The sequence below is a fragment of the Scyliorhinus torazame genome, chromosome 18 (assembly GCF_047496885.1).
Source record: "Scyliorhinus torazame isolate Kashiwa2021f chromosome 18, sScyTor2.1, whole genome shotgun sequence".
Taxonomy (NCBI): domain Eukaryota; kingdom Metazoa; phylum Chordata; class Chondrichthyes; order Carcharhiniformes; family Scyliorhinidae; genus Scyliorhinus; species Scyliorhinus torazame.
The window spans coordinates 169150827-169172015 of record NC_092724.1 but is presented as its reverse complement, the minus strand read 5'-3'; the positions used below and the strand labels follow the sequence as shown (position 1 = coordinate 169172015).

General features: G+C 50.1%; 1 protein-coding gene across 3 annotated transcripts in view; it reads right to left on the bottom strand.

Moving 5' to 3' along the window:
• The window catches only part of rab11fip4a (RAB11 family interacting protein 4 (class II) a), a 375285-nt gene that overhangs the window by 258870 nt on the left and 95226 nt on the right, over nt 1–21189 (bottom strand). For all 3 annotated transcript variants that reach the window (XM_072483892.1, XM_072483889.1, XM_072483890.1), the window contains exons 5-7: nt 20201–20374; nt 15033–15167; nt 12851–12886 (exon numbers count right to left, since the gene is read on the bottom strand). In XM_072483892.1, coding sequence (XP_072339993.1) covers nt 12851–12886; nt 15033–15167; nt 20201–20374 — 345 coding nt within the window. The remainder of the gene's footprint in view (nt 1–12850; nt 12887–15032; nt 15168–20200; nt 20375–21189) is intronic.

The window sequence follows — 21189 nt, the reverse complement described above, 5'->3', positions numbered from 1 at the left end:
TCCCACTGTGCGGAGAGAGCCCAGTGTGCAGGGAGATCCCAGTATGCAGAGGTATACCTGTGTGTAGAGAGATCCCCGTGTGCAGAGAGATCCCCGTGTGCAGAGAGATCCCAGTGTGCAGAGAGATCCCAGTGTGTAGAGAGATCCCAGTGTGCAGTAAGATCCCAGAGTGCAGTGAGATCCCAGTGTGCAGATAGATTTGAGTGTGCAGAGATATCCCAGTGTGCAGAGAGATCCCAGAGTGCATAGAGATCCCAGAGTGCCGAGAGATCCCAGAGAGCAGCGAGATCGCAGAGTGCAGCGAGATCCCAGAGTGCAGAGAGATCCCAGTGTGCAGAGAGATCCCAGTGTGCAGAGAGATCCAAGTGTGCAGAGAGATCCCAGTGTTCAGAGAGATCCCAGTGTGCAGGGAGATCCCAGTGTGCAGGGAGATCCCAGTGTGAAGACAGGTCCCAGTGTGCAGAGATCCCTTTATGCAGAGACCCAAGTCTGCAGTGAGATTCATGTGTGCAGAGAGATTCCATAGTGCAGTGAGATCCCAGAGTGCAGAGAGATCCCACAGTGCAAAGAGATCCCAATGTACAGTGAGATTCCTGTGGGCAGAGAGATCCCAGTGTGCAGAGATCCCAGTGTGCAGAGACATCCCAGTGTGCAGAGAGATCCCAGTGTGCAGAGAGATCCCCATGAGCAGATAGATCCCAGAGAGATCCCAGTGTGCAGAGAGATACCAGAGTGCAAAGATAGCCCAGTGTACAGTGAGATTCATGTGTGCAGAGAGATCCCAGTGAGCAGAGATCCCACTGTGCAGAGAGAGCCCAGTGTGCAGGGAGATCCCAGTATGCAGAGGTATAACTGTGTGCAGAGAGATCCCCGTGTGCAGAGAGATCCCCGTGTGCAGAGAGATCCCAGTGTGCAGAGAGATCCCAGTGTGCAGTAAGATCCCAGGGTGCAGAGAGATCCCAGGGTGCAGAGAGACCCCATAGTGCAGAGAGATCCCAGAGTGCAGAGAGATCCCAGAGTGCAGAAAGATCCCAGTGTGCAGATAGATTTGAGTGTGCAGAGATATCCCAGTGTGCAGAGAGATCCCAGTGTGCAGAGAGATTCCATAGTGCAGTGAGATCCCAGAGTGCAGAGAGATCCCACAGGGCAAAGAGATCCGAAAGTACAGTGAGATTCCTGTGGGCAGAGAGATCCCAGTGTGCAGAGATCCCAGTGTGCAGAGACATCCCAGTGTGCAGAGAGATCCCAGTGTGCAGAGAGATCCCCGTGAGCAGATAGATCCCAGAGAGATCCCAGTGTGCAGAGAGATCCCAGAGTGCAAAGATAGCCCAGTGTACAGTGAGATTCATGTGTGCAGAGAGATCCCAGTGAGCAGAGATCCCACTGTGCAGAGAGAGCCCAGTGTGCAGGGAGATCCCAGTATGCAGAGGTATAACTGTGCGCAGAGAGATCCCCGTGTGCAGAGAGATCCCCGTGTGCAGAGAGATCCCAGTGTGCAGAGAGATCCCAGTGTGCAGTAAGATCCCAGGGTGCAGAGAGATCCCATAGTGCAGAGAGATCCCAGAGTGCAGAGAGATCCCAGAGTGCAGAAAGATCCCAGTGTGCAGATATCCCAGAGTGCAGAGAGATCCCAGAGTGCAAAGAGATCCCAATGTACAGTGAGATTCCTGTGGGCAGAGAGATCCCAGTGTGCCGAGATCCCTGTGTGCAGAGAGATCCCAGTGTGCAGAGAGATCCCCGTGAGCAGATAGATCCCAGTGTGCAGAGATCCCAGTGTGCAGAGATCCCAGAGAGATCCCAGTGTGCAGAGAGATCCCAGAGTGCAGTGAGATCCCAGAGTGCAGAGAGATCCCCGTGTGCAGAGATCCCCGTGTGCAGAGATCCCAGTGTGCAGAGAGATGCCAGTGTGCAGAGAGATCCCAGTGTGCAGAGAGATCCCAGTGTGCAGAGATCTCAGTGTGCAGAGAGATCCCAGTGTGCAGAGAGATCCCAGTGTGCAGAGAGATCCCAGTGTGCAGAGAGATCCCAGAGTGTAGTGAGATGCCAGAGTGCAGAGAGATCCCAGAGTGCAAAGATAGCCCAGTGTACAGTGAGATTCATGTGTGCAGAGAGATCCCAGTGTGCAGAGATCCCACTGTGCAGAGAGAGCCCAGTGTGCAGGGAGATCCCAGTGTGCACAGAGATCCCAGTGTTCAGAGAGATCCCAGTGTGCAGGGGGATCCCAGTGTGCAGGGAGATCCCAGTGTGCAGGGAGATCCCAGTGTGTAGAGAGATCCCAGTGTGCAGAGATCCAAGTGTGCAGAGATATCCCAGTGTGCAGAGAGATCCCAGTGTGCAGATAGATTTGAGAGTGCAGAGATATCCCAGTGTGCAGTGAGATCCCAAAGTGCAGAGAGCTCCCAGAGAGCAGAGAGATCGCAGAGTGCAGCGAGATCCCAGTGTGCAGTAAGATCCCAGAGTGCAATGAGATCCCAGTGTGCACAGAGATCCCAGTGTGCACAGAGATCCCAGTGTGCAGAGAGATCCCAGTGTGCAGAGATGCAGAGGGATCCCAGTGTGCAGAGAGATCCCAGTGTGAAGACAGGTCCCAGTGTGCAGAGATCCCATTATGCAGAGACCCAAGTCTGCAGAGAGATCCCAGTGTGCAGAGAGATCCCAGATTGCAGTGATCCCAGTGTGCAGAGAGATCCCAGAGTGTAGTCAGATCCCAGAGTGCAGAGAGATCCCAGAGTGCAAAGATAGCCCAGTGTACAGTGAGATTCATGTGTGCAGAGAGATCCCAGTGTGCAGAGATCCCACTGTGCATAGAGAGCCCAGTGTGCAGGGAGATCCCAGCATGCAGAGGTATACCTGTGTGCAGAGAGATCCCCGTGTGCAGAGAGATCCCCGTGGGCAGAGAGATCCCCGTGTGCAGAGAGATCCCCGTGTGCAGAGATATCCCAGTGTGCAGAGAGATCCCAGTCTGCAGTAAGATCCCAGAGTGCAGTGAGATCCCAGTGTGCAGTGAGATCCCAGTGTGCAGTGAGATCCCAGTGTGCAGAGAGATTCCAGTGTGCAGAGAGATCCCAGTGTGCAGAGAGATCCCAGTGTGCAGAGAGATCCCAGTGTGCAGAGAGATTCCATAGTGCAGTGAGATCCCAGAGTGCAGAGAGATCCCAGAGTGCAAAGAGATCCCAGTGTGAAGAGAGATTCCATAGTGCAGTGAGATCCCAGAGTGCAGAGAGATCCCAGAGTGCAGAGAGATCCCAGAATGCAGAGAGATCCCAGAGTGCAGAGATATCCCAGAGTGCAGAGAGATCCCAGAGTGCAGAGAGATCCCAGAGTGCAGAGAGATCCCAGAGTGCAGAGAGATCCCAGAGTGCAGAGAGATCCCAGAGTGCAGAGAGATCCAAGAGTGCAGATAGATCCCAGAGTGCAGAGATCCCAGTGTGCAGAGACATCCCTGTGTGCAGAGAGATCCCAATGTACCGTGAGATTCCTGTGGGCAGAGAGATGCCAGTGTGCAGAGATCCCAGTGTGCAGAGACATCCCTGTGTGCAGAGAGATCCCAGTGTGCAGAGAGATCCCAGTGATCAGATAGATCCCAGTGTGCAGAGATCCCAGTGTGCAGAGATCCCAGAGAGATCCCAGTGTGCAGAGAACCCAGAGAGATCCCAGTGTGCAGAGAGATCCCAGTGTGCAGAGAGATCGCAGAGTGCAGTGAGATCCCAGAGTGCAGAGAGATCCCCGTGTGCAGAGATCCCAGTGTGCAGAGAGATGCCAGTGTGCAGAGATCCCAGTGTGCAGAGAGATCCCAGTGTGCAGAGAGATTCCATAGTGCAGTGAGATCCCAGAGTGCAGAGAGATCCCAGAGTGCAAAGAGATCCCAATGTACAGTGAGATTCCTGTGGGCAGAGAGATCCCAGTGTGCAGAGATCCCAGTGTGCAGAGACATCCCAGTGTGCAGAGAGATCCCAGTGTGCAGAGAGATCCCCGTGAGCAGATAGATCCCAGTGTGCAGAGATCCCAGTGTGCAGAGATCCCAGAGAGATCCCAGTGTGCAGAGATCCCAGAGAGATCCCAGTGTGCAGATTGATCCCAGAGTGCAAAGATAGCCCAGTGTACAGTGAGATTCATGTGTGCAGAGAGATCCCAGTGTGTAGAGATCCCACTGTGCAGAGAGAGCACAGTGTGCAGGGAGATCCCAGTATGCAGAGGTATACCTGTGTGCAGAGAGATCCCCGTGTGCAGAGAGATCCCAGTGTGCAGAGAGATCCCAGTGTGCAGTAAGATCCCAGAGTGCAGAGAGATCCCAGTGTGCAGAGAGATCCCAGTGTGCAGAGAGATCACAGAGTGCAGAGAGATCCCAGTGTGCAGAGAAATCCCAGTGTGCAGAGAGATCCCATAGTGCAGAGAGATCCCAGAGTGCAGAGAGATCCCAGAGTGCAGAGAGATCCCAGAGTGCAGAGAGATCCCAGAGTGCAGAAAGATCCCAGTGTGCAGAGATCCCAGTGTGCAGAGATCCCAGTGTGCAGAGATCCCAGAGTGCAGAGAGATCCCAGAGTGCAAAGAGATCCCAATGTACAGTGAGATTCCTGTGGGCAGAGAGATCCCAGTGTGCAGAGATTCCAGTGTGCAGAGACATCCCAGTGTGCAGGGAGATCCCAGTGTGCAGAGAGATCCCCGTGAGCAGATAGATCCCAGTGTGCAGAGATCCCAGTGTGCAGAGATCCCAGAGAGATCCGAGTGTGCAGAGAACCCAGAGAGATCCCAGTGTGCAGAGAGATCGCAGAGTGCAGTGAGATCCCCGTGTGCAGAGATCCCAGTGTGCAGAGAGATGGCAGTGTGCAGAGAGATCCCAGTGTGCAGAGATCCCAGTGTGCAGAGATCCCAGTGTGCAGAGAGATCCCAGTGTGCAGAGAGATCCCAGTGTGCAGAGAGATCCCAGTGTGCAGAGAGATCCCAGTGTGCAGAGAGATCCCAGTGTGCAGAGAGATCCCAGAGTGTAGTGAGATCCCAGAGTGCAGAGAGATCCCAGAGTGCAAAGATAGCCCAGTGTACAGTGAGATCCCAGTGTGCAGGGAGATCCCAGTGTGCAGGGAGATCCCAGTGTGTAGAGAGATCCCAGTGTGCAGAGATCCAAGTGTGCAGAGAGATCCCAGTGTGCAGAGAGATCCCAGTGTGCAGATAGATTTGAGTGTGCAGAGAGATCCCAGAGTGCAGAGAGATCCCAGAGAGCAGAGAGATCCCAGTGTGCAGCGATCCCAGTGTGCAGAGAGATCCCAGTTTGCAGAGAGATCCCAGTGTGCAGAGAGATCCCAGTGTGCAGAGAAATCCCTGTGTGCAGAGACATCCCAGTGTGCAGCGAGGTCCCAGTGTGCAGAGAGATCCCAGTGTGAAGAGAGATCCCAGTGTGCAGAGAGATCGCAGTGTGCAGAGAGATCCCTGAGTGCACACTGATTCGAGTGCACATTGATTCGAGTGTGCAGAGATCCCAGTGTGCAGAGAGATCGCAGTGTGCAGAGAGATCCCAGTGTGCAGAGAGATCCCAGCGTGCAGAGAGATCCCAGTGTGCAGAGAGATCCCCGTGTGCAGAGAGATCCCAGTGTGCAGAGAGATCCCAGTGTGCAGAGAGATCCCAGTGTGCAGAGAGATCCCAGTGTTCAGAGAGATCCCAGTGTTCAGAGAGATCCCAGTGTTCAGAGATATCCCAGAGTGTAGTGAGATCCCAGAGTGCAGAGAGATCCCAGAGTGCAAAGATAGCCCAGTGTACAGTGAGATTCATGTGTGCAGAGAGATCCCAGTGTGCAGAGATCCCAGATTGCAGAGAGATTGCAGTGTGCAGCGAGATCCCAGTGTGCAGTAAGATCCGAGAGTGCTGTGAGATCCCAGTGTGCAGAGGTATCCAGTGCGCAGAGGTATCCCAGTGTGCAGAGAGATCCCAGTGTGCAGAGAGATCCAAGAGAGCAGTGAGATCCCAGAGTGCAGAGACATCCCAGTGCGCAGAGATCCCAGAGTGCAGAGAGATCCCAGTGTGCAGACAGATCCCAGAGTGCAGTGAGATCCCAGAATGCAGAGAGATCCCAGAGTGCAGAGAGATCCCAGTGTGCAGAGTTCCCAGTGTACAAAGATCCCAGTGTGCAGAGAGATCCCAGAGTGCAGAGAGATCCAAGAGTGCAAATAGATCCCAGTGTACAGTGAGATTCCTGTGGGCAGAGAGATCCCAGTGTGTAGAGATCGCAGTGTGCAGAGAGATCCCAGTGTGCAGAGAGATCCCAGTGTGCAGAGAGATCCCAGTGTGCAGAGAGATCCCAGTGTGCAGAGAGATCCCAGTGTGCAGAGTGATCCCAGTGTGCAGAGTGATCCCGGTGTGCAGAGATCCCAGTGTGCAGAGAGATCCCAGTGTGCAGAGAGATCCCAGTGTGCAGAGATCCCAGTGTGTAGAGAGATCCCAGTGTGCAGAGAGATCCCAGTGTGCAGAGAGATCCCAGTGTGCAGAGAGATCCCAGTGTGCAGAGAAATCCCAGTGTGCAGAGAGATCCCAGTGTGCAGAGAGATCCCAGTGTGCACCGAGATCCCAGAGTGCAGGGAGATCCCAGAGTGCAGGGAGATCCCAGTGTGCAGGGAGATCCCAGTGTGTAGAGAGATCCCAGTGTGCAGAGATCCCAGTGTGCAGAGAGATCCCAGTGTGCAGAGAGATCCCAGTGTGCAGAGAGATCCCAGTGTGCAGAGAGATCCCAGTGTGCAGATAGATTTGAGTGTGCAGAGAGATCCCAGAGTGCAGAGAGATCCCAGAGAGCAGAGAGATCCCAGTGTGCAGCGAGATCCCAGTGTTCAGAGAGATCCCAGAGTGCAGGGAGATCCCAGTGTGCAGGGAGATCCTAGTGTGTAGAGAGATCCCAGTGTGCAGAGATCCAAGTGTGCAGAGAGATCCAAGTGTGCAGAGAGATCCAAGTGTGCAGAGAGATCCCAGTGTGCAGAGAGATCCCAGTGTGCAGAGAGATCCCAGTGTGCAGATAGATTTGAGTGTGCAGAGAGATCCCAGAGTGCAGAGAGATCCCAGAGAGCAGAGAGATCCCAGTGTGCAGTAAGATCCCAGATTGCAATGAGATCCCAGTGTGCACAGAGATCCAGGTGTGCACAGAGATCCCAGTGTGCAGAGAGATCCCAGTGTGCAGAGATGCAGAGGGATTCCAGTGTGCAGAGAGATCCCAGTGTGAAGACAGGTCCCAGTGCGCAGAGATCCCATTATGCAGAGACCCAAGTCTGCAAAGAGATCCCAGTGTGCAGAGAGATCCCAGAGTGCAGTGATCCCAGTGTGCAGAGAGATCCCAGAGTGTAGTGAGATCCCAGAGTGCAGAGAGATCCCAGAGTGCAAAGATAGCCCAGTGTACAGTGAGATTCATGTGTGCAGAGAGATCCCAGTGTGCAGAGATCCCACTGTGCAGAGAGAGCCCAGTGTGCAGGGAGATCCCAGTCTGCAGAGGTATACCTGTGTGCAGAGAGATCCCAGAGTGCAGAGAGATCCCAGAGTGCAGAGAGATCCCAGAGTGCAGAGAGATCCCAGAGTGCAGAGAGATCCCAGAGTGCAGAGAGATCCCAGATGCAGAGAGATCCCAGAGTGCAGAGATATCGCAGTGTGCAGCGAGATCTCAATGTGCAGTGAGATCCCAGTGTGCAGAGAGATCCCAGTGTGCAGAGATCCCAGTGTGCAGAGAGATCCCAGTGTGCAGAGATCCCAGTGTGCAGAGAGATCCCAGTGTGCAGAGAGATCCCAGTGTGCAGAGAGATCCCAGTGTGCAGAGAGATCCCAGTGTGCAGAGAGATCCCAGTGTGCAGGGAGATCCCAGTGTGCAGAGAGATCCCAGTGTGCAGAGAGATCCCAGTGTGCAGAGAGATCCCAGTGTGAAGAGAGATCCCAGTGTGCAGAGAGATCCCAGTGTGCAGAGAGATCCCAGAGTGCAGAGAGATCCCAGTTTGCAGAGAGATTCCATAGTGCAGTGAGATCCCAGAGTGCAAAGAGATCCCAGTGTGAAGAGAGATTCCATAGTGCAGTGAGATCCCAGAGTGCAGAGAGATCCCAGTGTGCAGAGAGATCCCAGTGTGCAGAGATCCCATTGTGCAGAGATCCCAGTGTGCAGAGAGATCCCAGTGTGCAGAGAGATTCCATAGTGCAGTGAGATCCCAGAGTGCACAGAGATCCCAGTGTGCAGAGAGATTCCTGTGGGCAGAGAGATCCCAGTGTGCAGAGATCCCAGTGTGCAGAGACATCCCTGTGTGCAGAGAGATCCCAGTGTGCAGAGAGATCCCCGTGAGCAGATAGATCCAAGTGTGCAGTGATCCCAGTGTGCAGAGATCCCAGAGAGATCCCAGTGTGCAGAGATCCTAGAGAGATCCAAGTGTGCAGAGTGATCCCAGAGTGCAAAGATAGCCCTGTGTACAGTGAGATTCATGTGTGCAAAGAGATCCCAGTGTGCAGAGATCCCACTGTGCAGAGAGAGCCCAGAGTGCAGGGAGATCCCAGTATGCAGAGGTATAACTGTGTGCAGAGAGATCCCCGTGTGCAGAGAGATCCCCGTGTGCAGAGAGATCCCAGTGTGCAGAGAGATCCCAATGTGCAGTAAGATCCCAGAGCGCAGTGAGATCCCAGTGTGCAGAGAGATCCCAGTGTGCAGAGAGATTCCATAGTGCAATGAGATCCCAGCGTGCAGAGAGATCCCAGAGTGCGAAGAGATCCCAGTGTGAAGAGAGATTCCATTGTGCAGTGAGATCCCAGAGTACAGAGAGATCCCAGAGTGCAGAGAGATCCCAGTGTGCAGAGAGATCCCAGTGTGCAGAGATCCCAGAGTGCAGAGAGATCCCAGAGTGCAAAGAGATCCCAACGTACAGTGAGATTCCTGTGGGCAGAGAGATCCCAGTGTGCAGAGATCCCAGTGTGCAGAGATCCCAGTGTGCAGAGACACCCCTGTGTGCAGAGAGATCCCAGTGTGCAGAGAGATCCCCGTGAGCAGATAGATCCCAGTGTGCAGATAGATCCCAGAGAGATCCCAGTGTGCAGAGAGATCCCAGAGTGCAGAGAGATCCCAGAGTGCAGTGAGATCCCAGAGTGCAGAGAGATCCCAGAGTGCAAAGAGATCCCAGTGTACAGTGAGATTACTGTGTGCAGTGAGATCCCAGTGTGCAGAGATCCCAGTGTGCAGAGAGATGCCAGTGTGCAGAGAGATGCAAGTGTGCAGAGAGATCCCAGTGTGCAGAGATCCCAGTGTGCAGAGAGACCCCAGTGTGCAGAGAGATCCCAGTGTGCAGAGAGATCCCAGTGTGCAGGGATCCCAGTGTGCAGAGAGATCCCAGTGCACAGAGAGATCCCAGTGCGCAGAGATCCCAGTGCGCAGAGATCCCAGTGTGCAGAGAGATCCCAGTGTGCAGAGAGATCCCAGTGTGCAGAGAGATCCCAGTGTGCAGAGAGATCCCAGTGTGCAGAGAGATCCCAGTGTGCAGCGAGGTCCCAGTGTGCAGAGAGATCCCAGTGTAAAGAGAGATCCCAGTGTAAAGAGAGATCCCAGTGTGCAGAGAGATCCCAGAGTGCACATTGATTCGAGTGTGCAGAGATCCCAGTATGCAGAGAGATCCCAGTTTGCAGAGAGAGCGCAGTGTGCACAGAGATCCCAGTGTGCAGAGAGATCCCAGTGTGCAGAGAGATCCCAGTGTGCAGAGAGATCCCAGTGTGCAGAGAGATCCCAGTGTGCAGAGAGATCCCAGTTTGCAGAGAGAGCGCAGTGTGCACAGAGATCCCAGTGTGCAGGGAGATCCCAGTGTGCAGAGAGATCCAGTGTGCAGAGAGATCACTGTGTGCAGAGAGATTCGAGTGTGCAGAGAGATCCCAGTGTGCAGAGAGATCCCAGTGTGCAGAGAGATCCCAGAGTGCAGAGAAATCCCAGAGTGCAGAGAGATTCCAGAGTGCAGAGAGATCCGAGTGTGCAGATAAATTTGAGTGTGCAGCGAGGTCCAAGTGTGCAGAGAGATCCCAGTGTGCAGAGAGATCCCAGTGTGCAGAGAGATTCCTGTGTGCAGAGAGATCCCAGTGTGCACAGATATCCCAGTGTGCACAGAAATCCCAGTGTGCAGAGAGATCCCAGTGTGCACAGAAATCCCAGTGTGCAGAGATCCCAGTATGCAGAGAGATCCCAGTGTGCAGAGAGATCCCAGTGTGCAGAGAGATCCCAGTGTGCAGAGAGATCCCAGTGTGCACAGAAATCCCAGTGTGCAGAGATCCCAGTATGCAGAGAGATCCCAGTGTGCAGAGCGTTCCCACTGTGCAGAGATGCAGAGGGAGCCCAGTGTGCACAGAGATCCCAGTGTGCAGAGATCGCAGTGTGGAGAGAGATCCCATTGGCAAGTGAGATCTCAGTGTGCAGCGAGGTACGAGTATGCAGAGAGATCCCAGTGTGCAGAGAGATCCCAGAGTGCAGAGAGATCCCAGTGTGCACAGAAATCCCAGTGTGCAGAGATCCCAGTATGCAGAGAGATCCCAGTGTGCAGAGAGATCCCAGTGTGCAGTGAGATCCCTGTGTGCAGAGAAATCCCAGTGTGTACAGATATCTCAGTGTGCACAGAGATCCCAGTGTGCGCAGAGATCCCAGTGTGCAGAGATCCCAGTGTGCAGAGATCCCAGTGTGCAGAGTGATCCCAATGAGCAGAGAGATCCCAGTGTGCAGTGAGATCCCAGTGTGCAGAGAGATCCCAGTGTGTAGGGAGATCCCAGTGTGGAGAGAGATCCCAGTGTGCAGATATCCCAGTGTGCAGATATCCCAGATTGCAGAGAGATTGCAGTGTGCAGTGAGATCCCAGTGTGCAGTAAGATCCGAGAGTGCTGTGAGATCCCAGTGTGCAGAGGGATCCAGTGCGCAGAGGGATCCCAGTGTGCAGAGAGATCCCAGTGTGCCGAGAGAACCCAGAGAGCAGTGAGATCCCAGAGTGCAGAGACATCCCAGTGCGCAGAGATCCCAGAGTGCAGAGAGATCCCAGTGTGCAGACAGATCCCAGAGTGCAGTGAGATCCCAGAGTGCAGAGAGATCCCAGTGTGCAGAGCTCCCAGTGTACAAAGATGCCAGTGTGCAGAGAGATCCCAGTGTGCAGAGAGATCCCAGTGTGCAGAGAGATGCCAGAGTGCAGAGAGATCCCAGAGTGCAGAGAGCGCCCAGAGTGCAGAGCGATCCCAGTGTGCAGTGAGGTCCCAGTGTGCAGAGAGATCCCAGTGTGCACTGAGATCCCAGTTTGCAGACTGATCTCAGTGTGCAGAGATCCCAGTGTGCAGAGAGATCCCAGTGTGCAGAGAGATCCCAGTGTGCAGAGAGATTTGAGTGTGCAGAGAGATCCCAGTGTGCAGAGAGATCCCAGAGTGCCATGAGATCCCAGTGTGCAGAGAGATCCCAGTGTGCAGTAAGATCCCAGAGTGCAGTGAGATCCCAGTGTGCAGAGAGATCCCAGTGTGCAGAGAGATTGCAGTGTGCAGAGAGATCCCAGAGTGCAGAGAGATCCCAGTGTGCAGAGATCCCAGAGAGTTCCCAGTGTGCATTGAGATCCAAGAGTGCAGAGAGATCCAAGAGTGCAAAGAGATCCCAGTGTACAGTGAGATTCCTGTGGGCAGAGAGATCCCAGTGTGCAGAGAGATCCCAGTGTGCAGAGAGATCCCAGTGTGCAGAGAGATCTCTGTGTGCAGAGGGATCCCAGTGTGCAGAGGGATCCCAGTGTGCAGAGAGATCCCAGTGTGCAGAGAGATTGCAGTGTGCAGAGAGATCCCAGTGTGCAGTGAGATCCCAGTGTGCAGAGATCCCAGTGTGCAGAGATCCCAGAGTGCAGAGAGATCCCAGTGTGCAGAGAGATCCCAGTGTGCAGAGAGATCCCAGTGTGCAGAGAGATCCCAGTGTGCACAGAGATTCGAGTGTGCAGAGAGATTCGAGTGTGCAGAGAGATCCCAGTGTGCAGAGAGATCCCAGTGTGCAGAGAGATCCCAGTGTGCAGTGAGATCCCAGAGTGCAGAGAGATACAAGAGTCCAAAGAGATCCCAGTGTACTATGAGATTCCTGTGGGCAGAGAGATCCCAATGTGCAGAGATCCCAGTGTGCAGAGAGATCCCAGTGTGCAGAGAGATCTCTGTGTGCAGAGAGATCCCAGTGTGCAGAGAGATCCCAGTGTGCAGAGAGATCCCAGAGTGCAGTGAGATCCCAGAGTGCAGAGAGATCCCAGAGTGCAAAGAGATCCCTGTGTACCGTGAGATTCCTGTGTGCAGAGAGATCCCAGTGTGCAGAGAGATCCCAGTGTGCAGAGAGATCCCAGTGTGCAGAGAGATCCCAGTGTGCAGAGAGATCCCAGTGTGCAGAGAGATCCCAGTGTGCAGAGATCCCGGTGTGCAGAGATCCCAGTGTGCAGAGAGATCCCAGTGTGCAGAGATCCCAGTGTGCAGAGAGATCCCAGTGTGCAGAGATCCCAGTGTGCAGAGAGATCCCAGTGTGCAGAGAGATCCCAGTGTGCAGAGAGATCCCAATGTGTAGAGAGATCCCAGTGTGCAGAGAGATCCCAGTGTGCAGAGAGATCCCAGTGTGCAGAGATCCCAGTATGCACTAAGGTCACGCTACAGAAAGGTCACGCTACGGAAAGGGCACGCTCGGAAAGGTCACACTACGGAAAGGTCACGCTACGGAAAGGTCGTGCGATGTAAAGGTCACTCTGTGGAACATTTTGCGTTCTGTACAATGGGACAGTTCCAGTCCAGTTATCTCAGGTTGAAAGGTCACTGCCTGGGAGACGCTGAATCCACGCCCGATCCTTGACCCTGACATTCCACACAGACATCAAGTTGAGAAATCCTCACCTCCCGAAAGCTGTTGACGAGATCTTCCTGTTTGGGCTGGAAAAGAAATGGAACATCCAGGAGATTCACGCCTGTTCCTGACACAGCAACAGTCACACTCAATAACCCTTCGTCCCTCAACCAATCCCTCAACCTCTGAGTCCTGACTCCAGTCAGAGGTCCTGACCCCAATCAGAGGTCCTGACCCCAGTCAGAGGTCCTGACACCAGTCAGAGGTCCTGACCCCAGTCAGAGGTCCTGACCCCAGTCAGAGGTCCTGACACCAATCAGAGGTCCTGACCCCAGTCAGAGGTCCTGACACCAGTCAGAGGTCCTGACCCAAGTCAGAGGTCCTGACACCAATCAGAGGTCCTGACCCCAATCAGAGGTCCTGACCCCAATCAGAGGTCCTGACCCCGGTCAGAGGTCCTGACCCGAGTGAGAGGTCCTGACCCCAGTCAGAGGCCCTGACCCCAATCAGAGGCCCTGACCCCAATCAGAGGTCCTGACCCCAGTCAGAGGCCCTGACCCCAGTCAGAGGTCCTGACACCAATCAGAGGTCCTGACCCCAATCAGAGGTCCTGACCCCAATCAGAGGTCCTGACCCCGGTCAGAGGTCCTGACCCGAGTGAGAGGTCCTGACCCCAGTCAGAGGCCCTGACCCCAGTCAGAGGCCCTGACCCCAGTCAGAGGCCCTGACCCCAATCAGAGGTCCTGACCCCGGTCAGAGGTCCTGACCCGAGTGAGGTCCTGACCCCAGTCAGAGGCCCTGACCCCAATCAGAGGCCCTGACCCCAATCAGAGGTCCTGACCCCAGTCAGAGGTCCTGACCCCAATCAGAGGCCCTGACCCCAGTCAGAGGCCCTGACCCCAGTCAGAGGTCCAGACGGAGAGTCACTCACCATCCTGACTTGGAAATATATCGCTGTTTCTTCACTGGAAGGAACATTAGCTTCAGGCTACCTGGACCCCACAGATCATGGATCCATGGTGAGGAAGACCCTAAACTTTAAACACCTGCTAAATCTGATGAAGGGATCACGTTCACTGTGGAGTTACCGGGGTTACCAGAGGGTCACTGTGTTTTTTTTTATTAATTTACGGGATGTGGGAGTAGCATTTATTGCCCATCCCTAGTTGCCCTTTAGAAGGTGGGAGTGAGCTGCCTTCTTGAACCGCTGCTGCCCTTGAGGTGTAGGTACACCCACAGTGCTGTTAGGGAGGGAGTTCCAGGACGTTGTCCCAGCAACAGTGAAGGAACGGCCGATATATTTCCAAGTCAGGATGGTGAGTGACTTGGAGGGGAACCTCCAGGTGGTGGGGTTTCCCAGGTATCTGCTGCTCTTGTCCTTCTAGATGGTAGTGGTTGTGGGTTTGGAAGGTGTTGTCTGAGGAGCCTTGGTGAGTTACTGCAGTGCATCTTGTAGATGGTACACACGGCTGCCACTGTGCGTCGGTGGGGGAGGGAGTGAATGTTTGTGGAAGGGGGAACAATCAAGCGGGGTTGCTTTGTCCTGGATGGTGTCAAGCTTCTTGAGTGTTGTTGGAGCTGCACTCATCCAGGCAAGTGGAGAGTTTTCCATCACACTCCTGACTTGTGCCTTGTAGATGGTGGACAGGCTTTGGGAGGGTCAGGAGGTGAGTTACTCGCTGTAGGATTCCAAGCCTCTGACCTGCCCTGGTGGCCACAGTATTAATGTGTCTGGGTCCAGTCCAGTTTCTGATCAATGGTAACCCCCAGGATGTTGATTGTGGGGATTCAGCGATGGTAATGCCATTGAATGTCAAGGGGCGATGGTTAGATCCTCTCTTGTAGGAGATGGGCATTGCCTGGCACTTGTGTGGCGTGAATGTAACTTGCCACTTGTCAGCCCCGAGCCTGGATGTTGCCCGGGTCTCGCTGCATTTGGACAGGGACTGCTTCATTATCTGAGGAGTCGCGAATGGTGCTGAACATTGTGCAGTCATAGGGAACACCCCCACTTCTGACCTTCTGATGGAAGGGGGGTCATTGATGAAGCAGCTGAAGATGGCTGGGCCGAGGACACGACCCTGAGGAACTCCTGCAGGGATGTCCTGGAGCTGAGATGATTGACCTCCAACCACCACAACCATCTTCCTTTGTGTCACTGTACAGTTACTGGGGGGTCACCACAGGGTTATCATTGGGTCACTGTGGGGTCACCAAGTCTGGTGCATTTACCTGTTTGCTTTTAGCTTTTTTAGACGAGCCTCCAGGTCATTGAGCAGATTCATCTTCTTCGAGCATTGGGAACAATATACATCGAGGAACTCACTGCTAAACACATGTCGCATCTTCCTCGGGGTCTGAACAGCGCTGGAGCAGCAAAATCAATCCATTAATAATCCATTAATAATCCCAGATCAATCCATCAATAATCTTTGATCACAGAGTCAATCAATCAATAATCTCTGATCACAGAGTCAATACATCAATAATCTCTGATCACAGAGTCAACACATCAATAATCTCTGATCACAGAGTGAATACATCAATAATCTCTGATCACAGAGTCAATCCATCAATAATCTCTGATCACAGAGTGAATCCATTAATAATCTCTGATCACAGAGTCAATCCATCAGTAATCTCTGATCACAGAGTGAATCCATTAATAATCTCTGATCACAGAGTCAATCCATCAATAATCTCTGATCACAGAGTGAATCCATTAATAATCTCTGATCACAGGGTCAATACATCAATAATCTCTGATCACAGAGTCAATCCATCAATAATCTCTGATCACAGAGTCAATCCATTAATAATCTCTGATCACAGGGTCAATACATCAATAATCTCTGATCACAGAGTGAATCCATTAATAATCTCTGATCACAGAGTCAATACATCAATAATCTCTGATCACAGAGTGAATCCATCAATAATCTCTGATCACAGAGTGAATCCATTAATAATCTCTGATCACAGGGTCAATACATCAATAATCTCTGATCACAGAGTGTATACATCAATAATCTCTGATCACAGAGTCAATCCATCAATAATCTCGGATCACAGAGTGAATCCATTAATAATCTCTGATCACAGGGTCAATACATCAATAATCTCTGATCACAGAGTCAATCCATTAATAATCTCCGATCACAGAGTGTATACATCAATAATCTCTGATCACAGAAATCAATCCATCAATAATCTCTGATCACAGAGTCAATACATCAATAATCTCTGATCACAGAGTCAATCCATTAATAATCTCTGATCACAGAGTCAATACATCAATAATCTCTGATCACAGGGTCAATCCATCAATAATCTCTGATCACAGAGTCAATACATCAATAATCTCTGATCACAGAGTGAATCCATTAATAATCTCTGATCACAGAGTCAATACATCAATAATCTCTGATCACAGAGTGAATCCATCAATAATCTCTGATCACAGAGTCAATCCATCAATAATCTCTGATCACGGAAATCAATCCATCAATAATCTCTGATCACAGAGTGAATCCATTAATAATCTCTGATCACAGAGTCAATACATCAATAATCTCTGATCACAGAGTGAATCCATTAATAATCTCTGATCACAGGGTCAATCCATCAATAATCTCTGATCACAGAAATCAATCCATCAATAACCTCTGATCACAGAGTCAATACATCAATAATCTCTGATCACAGGGTCAATCCATTAATAATTCTGATCACAGAGTCAATACATCAATAATCTCTGATCACAGAGTGAATCCATCAATAATCTCTGATCACAGGGTCAATCCATCAATAATCTCTGATCACAGGGTCAATCCATCAATAATCTCTGATCACAGGGTCAATCCATTAATAATCTCTGATCACAGAGTCAATCCATCAATAATCTCTGATCACAAAGTCAATCCATCAATAATCTCTGATCACAGGGTCAATCCATCAATAATCTCTGATCACAGGGTCAATCCATCAATAATCTCTGATCACAGGGTCAATCCATCAATAATCTCTGATCACAGAGTCAATACATCAATAATCTCTGATCACAGAGTCAACACATCAATAATCTCTGATCACAGAGTGAATCCATTAATAATCTCTGATCACAGAGTCAATCCATCAATAATCTCTGATCACAGAGTGAATCCATTAATAATCTCTGATCACAGAGTCAATCCATCAATAATCTCTGATCACAGAGTGAATCCATTAATAATCTCTGATCACAGGGTCAATCCATCAATAATCTCTGATCACAGGGTCAATACATCAATAATCTCTGATCACAGGGTCAATACATTAATAATCTCTGATCACAGAGTCAATCCATCAGTAATCTCTGATCACAGAGTGAATCCATTAATAATCTCTGATCACAGAGTCAATCCATCAATAATCTCTGATCACAGAGTGAATCCATTAATAATCTCTGATCACAGGGTCAATACATCAATAATCTCTGATGACAGAGTCAATCAATCAATAATCTCTGATCACAGAGTCAATACATCAATAATCTCTGATCACAGAGTCAATCCATTAATAATCTCTGATCACAGAGTCAATCCATTAATAATCTCTGATCACAGAAATCAATCCATCAATAATCTCTGATCACATAAATCATTCCATCAATAATCTCTGATCACAGAGTCAATCAATCAATAATCTCTGATCACAGAGTCAATCCATCAATAATCTCTGATCACAGAGTCAATCCATCAATAATCTCTGATCACAGAGTCAATACATCAATAATCTCTGATCACAGAGTCAACACATCAATAATCTCTGATCACAGAGTGAATACATCAATAATCTCTGATCACAGAGTCAATCCATCAATAATCTCTGATCACAGAGTGAATCCATTAATAATCTCTGATCACAGAGTCAATCCATCAGTAATCTCTGATCACAGAGTGAATCCATTAATAATCTCTGATCACAGAGTCAATCCATCAATAATCTCTGATCACAGAGTGAATCCATTAATAATCTCTGATCACAGGGTCAATACATCAATAATCTCTGATCACAGAGTCAATCCATCAATAATCTCTGATCACAGAGTCAATCCATTAATAATCTCTGATCACAGGGTCAATACATCAATAATCTCTGATCACAGAGTGAATCCATTAATAATCTCTGATCACAGAGTCAATACATCAATAATCTCTGATCACAGAGTGAATCCATCAATAATCTCTGATCACAGAGTGAATCCATTAATAATCTCTGATCACAGGGTCAATACATCAATAATCTCTGATCACAGAGTGTATACATCAATAATCTCTGATCACAGAGTCAATCCATCAATAATCTCGGATCACAGAGTGAATCCATTAATAATCTCTGATCACAGGGTCAATACATCAATAATCTCTGATCACAGAGTCAATCCATTAATAATCTCCGATCACAGAGTGTATACATCAATAATCTCTGATCACAGAAATCAATCCATCAATAATCTCTGATCACAGAGTCAATACATCAATAATCTCTGATCACAGAGTCAATCCATTAATAATCTCTGATCACAGAGTCAATACATCAATAATCTCTGATCACAGGGTCAATCCATCAATAATCTCTGATCACAGAGTCAATACATCAATAATCTCTGATCACAGAGTGAATCCATTAATAATCTCTGATCACAGAGTCAATACATCAATAATCTCTGATCACAGAGTGAATCCATCAATAATCTCTGATCACAGAGTCAATCCATCAATAATCTCTGATCACGGAAATCAATCCATCAATAATCTCTGATCACAGAGTGAATCCATTAATAATCTCTGATCACAGAGTCAATACATCAATAATCTCTGATCACAGAGTGAATCCATTAATAATCTCTGATCACAGGGTCAATCCATCAATAATCTCTGATCACAGAAATCAATCCATCAATAACCTCTGATCACAGAGTCAATACATCAATAATCTCTGATCACAGGGTCAATCCATTAATAATTCTGATCACAGAGTCAATACATCAATAATCTCTGATCACAGAGTGAATCCATCAATAATCTCTGATCACAGGGTCAATCCATCAATAATCTCTGATCACAGGGTCAATCCATCAATAATCTCTGATCACAGGGTCAATCCATTAATAATCTCTGATCACAGAGTCAATCCATCAATAATCTCTGATCACAAAGTCAATCCATCAATAATCTCTGATCACAGGGTCAATCCATCAATAATCTCTGATCACAGGGTCAATCCATCAATAATCTCTGATCACAGGGTCAATCCATCAATAATCTCTGATCACAGAGTCAATACATCAATAATCTCTGATCACAGAGTCAACACATCAATAATCTCTGATCACAGAGTGAATCCATTAATAATCTCTGATCACAGAGTCAATCCATCAATAATCTCTGATCACAGAGTGAATCCATTAATAATCTCTGATCACAGAGTCAATCCATCAATAATCTCTGATCACAGAGTGAATCCATTAATAATCTCTGATCACAGGGTCAATCCATCAATAATCTCTGATCACAGGGTCAATACATCAATAATCTCTGATCACAGGGTCAATACATTAATAATCTCTGATCACAGAGTGAATCCATTAATAATCTCTGATCACAGAGCCAACACATCAATAATCTCTGATCACAGAGTGAATCCATCAATAATCTCTGATCACAGGGTCAATCCATCAATAATCTCTGATCACAGAGTCAATCCATCAATAATCTCTGATCACAGGGTCAATCCATCAATAATCTCTGATCACAGGGTCAATACATCAATAATCTCTGATCACAGGGTCAATACATTAATAATCTCTGATCACAGAGTGAATCCATTAATAATCTCTGATCACAGAGCCAACACATCAATAATCTCTGATCACAGGGTCAATCCATCAATAATCTCTGATCACAGAGTCAATCCATTAATAATTCCTAATCAAAAACACAAGATTCCCTCCTCCTGGACAGTCTCCGTCTCATTCAACTTTTACTCTCTGACCCCATCCCACTCTCCGATTCATCTAACCCCCCCAAAAGTCTTCCTCTGTTTCAGTCAATGAGGTGCCCTGAAAAAGTAGTTTCTTTCTGACTCACAGTTAGGAAACACAGCAACTACAGGTGCCAGCCGGGACCATCCCGAGATTCCGGCTCCTTCCCAGGCCAGGTTTTATCCCGGAGAATTAACAAGCCCGACATTGCGGTCCGACCCTCAGTGGGGGGCTCGTACTCCACATGCCCCACGGGGAGTTCAATTGAGCGGTCCGGGGCCCTCGTGGGGTTAGAACATCCTCCATCACCCCCCTTACACATCCCGCCCACCCCCAACCGCGTGTCCCTGAGTTTTGACCAAGTCCAGTCACTGACCTGGAGGATACGGATGAGCCCAGGTCCGAACAACCGTTGGTTCTGCTTTCATAATCAGGACAGGGGCTGCTGGGAATGAAGTCACTTTCATCAGCTTCTCCGTAATCCTCATACTGCTCCTCAGCGCTCAGGAGGGAGCTGCTGGATTGTTCTGAGAAAGAGGGTGAACCAGCTCTGGAACGGGAATAGAGATACAGTCACTGTCCACATTCCTGCTCAGTCTCTGACATTCCAACAGGGGACACTGGCTCAGGGATACAGAGGTAGGAAGAGCTGATCACATCGCAAAGTGACATCCAATCCCAACTCATCACCTAGATCAGAACAACAGATTCCCAACACAAATCAGGGATGGGGCAGGAACCCTGGCTGATTTCCCCCTCTCTCTAACCCAGGGATCACTGGACAGTGATCAGGAGCAGGAACCCCGGCTGATTTCCCCTCTCTCTCTAACCCAGGGATCACTGGACAGTGATCAGCAGCAGGAACCCTGGCTGATTTCCCCTCTCTCTCTAACCCAGGGATCACTGGACAGTGATCAGGAGCAGGAACCCTGGCTGATTTCCCCTCTCTCTCTAACCCAGGGATCACTGGACAGTGATCAGGAGCAGGAACCCTGGCTGATTCCCCCTCTCTCTCTAACCCAGGAATCACTGGACAGTGATCAGGAGCAGGAACCCTGGCTGATGTCCCCTCTCTCTAACCCAGGGATCACTGGACAGTGATCAGGAGCAGGAACCCTGGCTGATTTCCCCTCTCTCTCTCTAACCCAGGGCTCACTGGACAGTGATCAGGAGCAGGAACCCTGGCTGATTTCCCCCCTCTCTCTAACCCAGGGATCACTGGACAGTGATCAGGAGCAGGAACCCTAGCTGATTTCCCCTCTCTCTCTAACCCAGGAATCACTGGACAGTGATCAGGAGCAGGAACCCTGGCTGATTTCCCCTCTCTCTCTCTCTAACCCAGGAATCACTGGACAGTGATCAGGA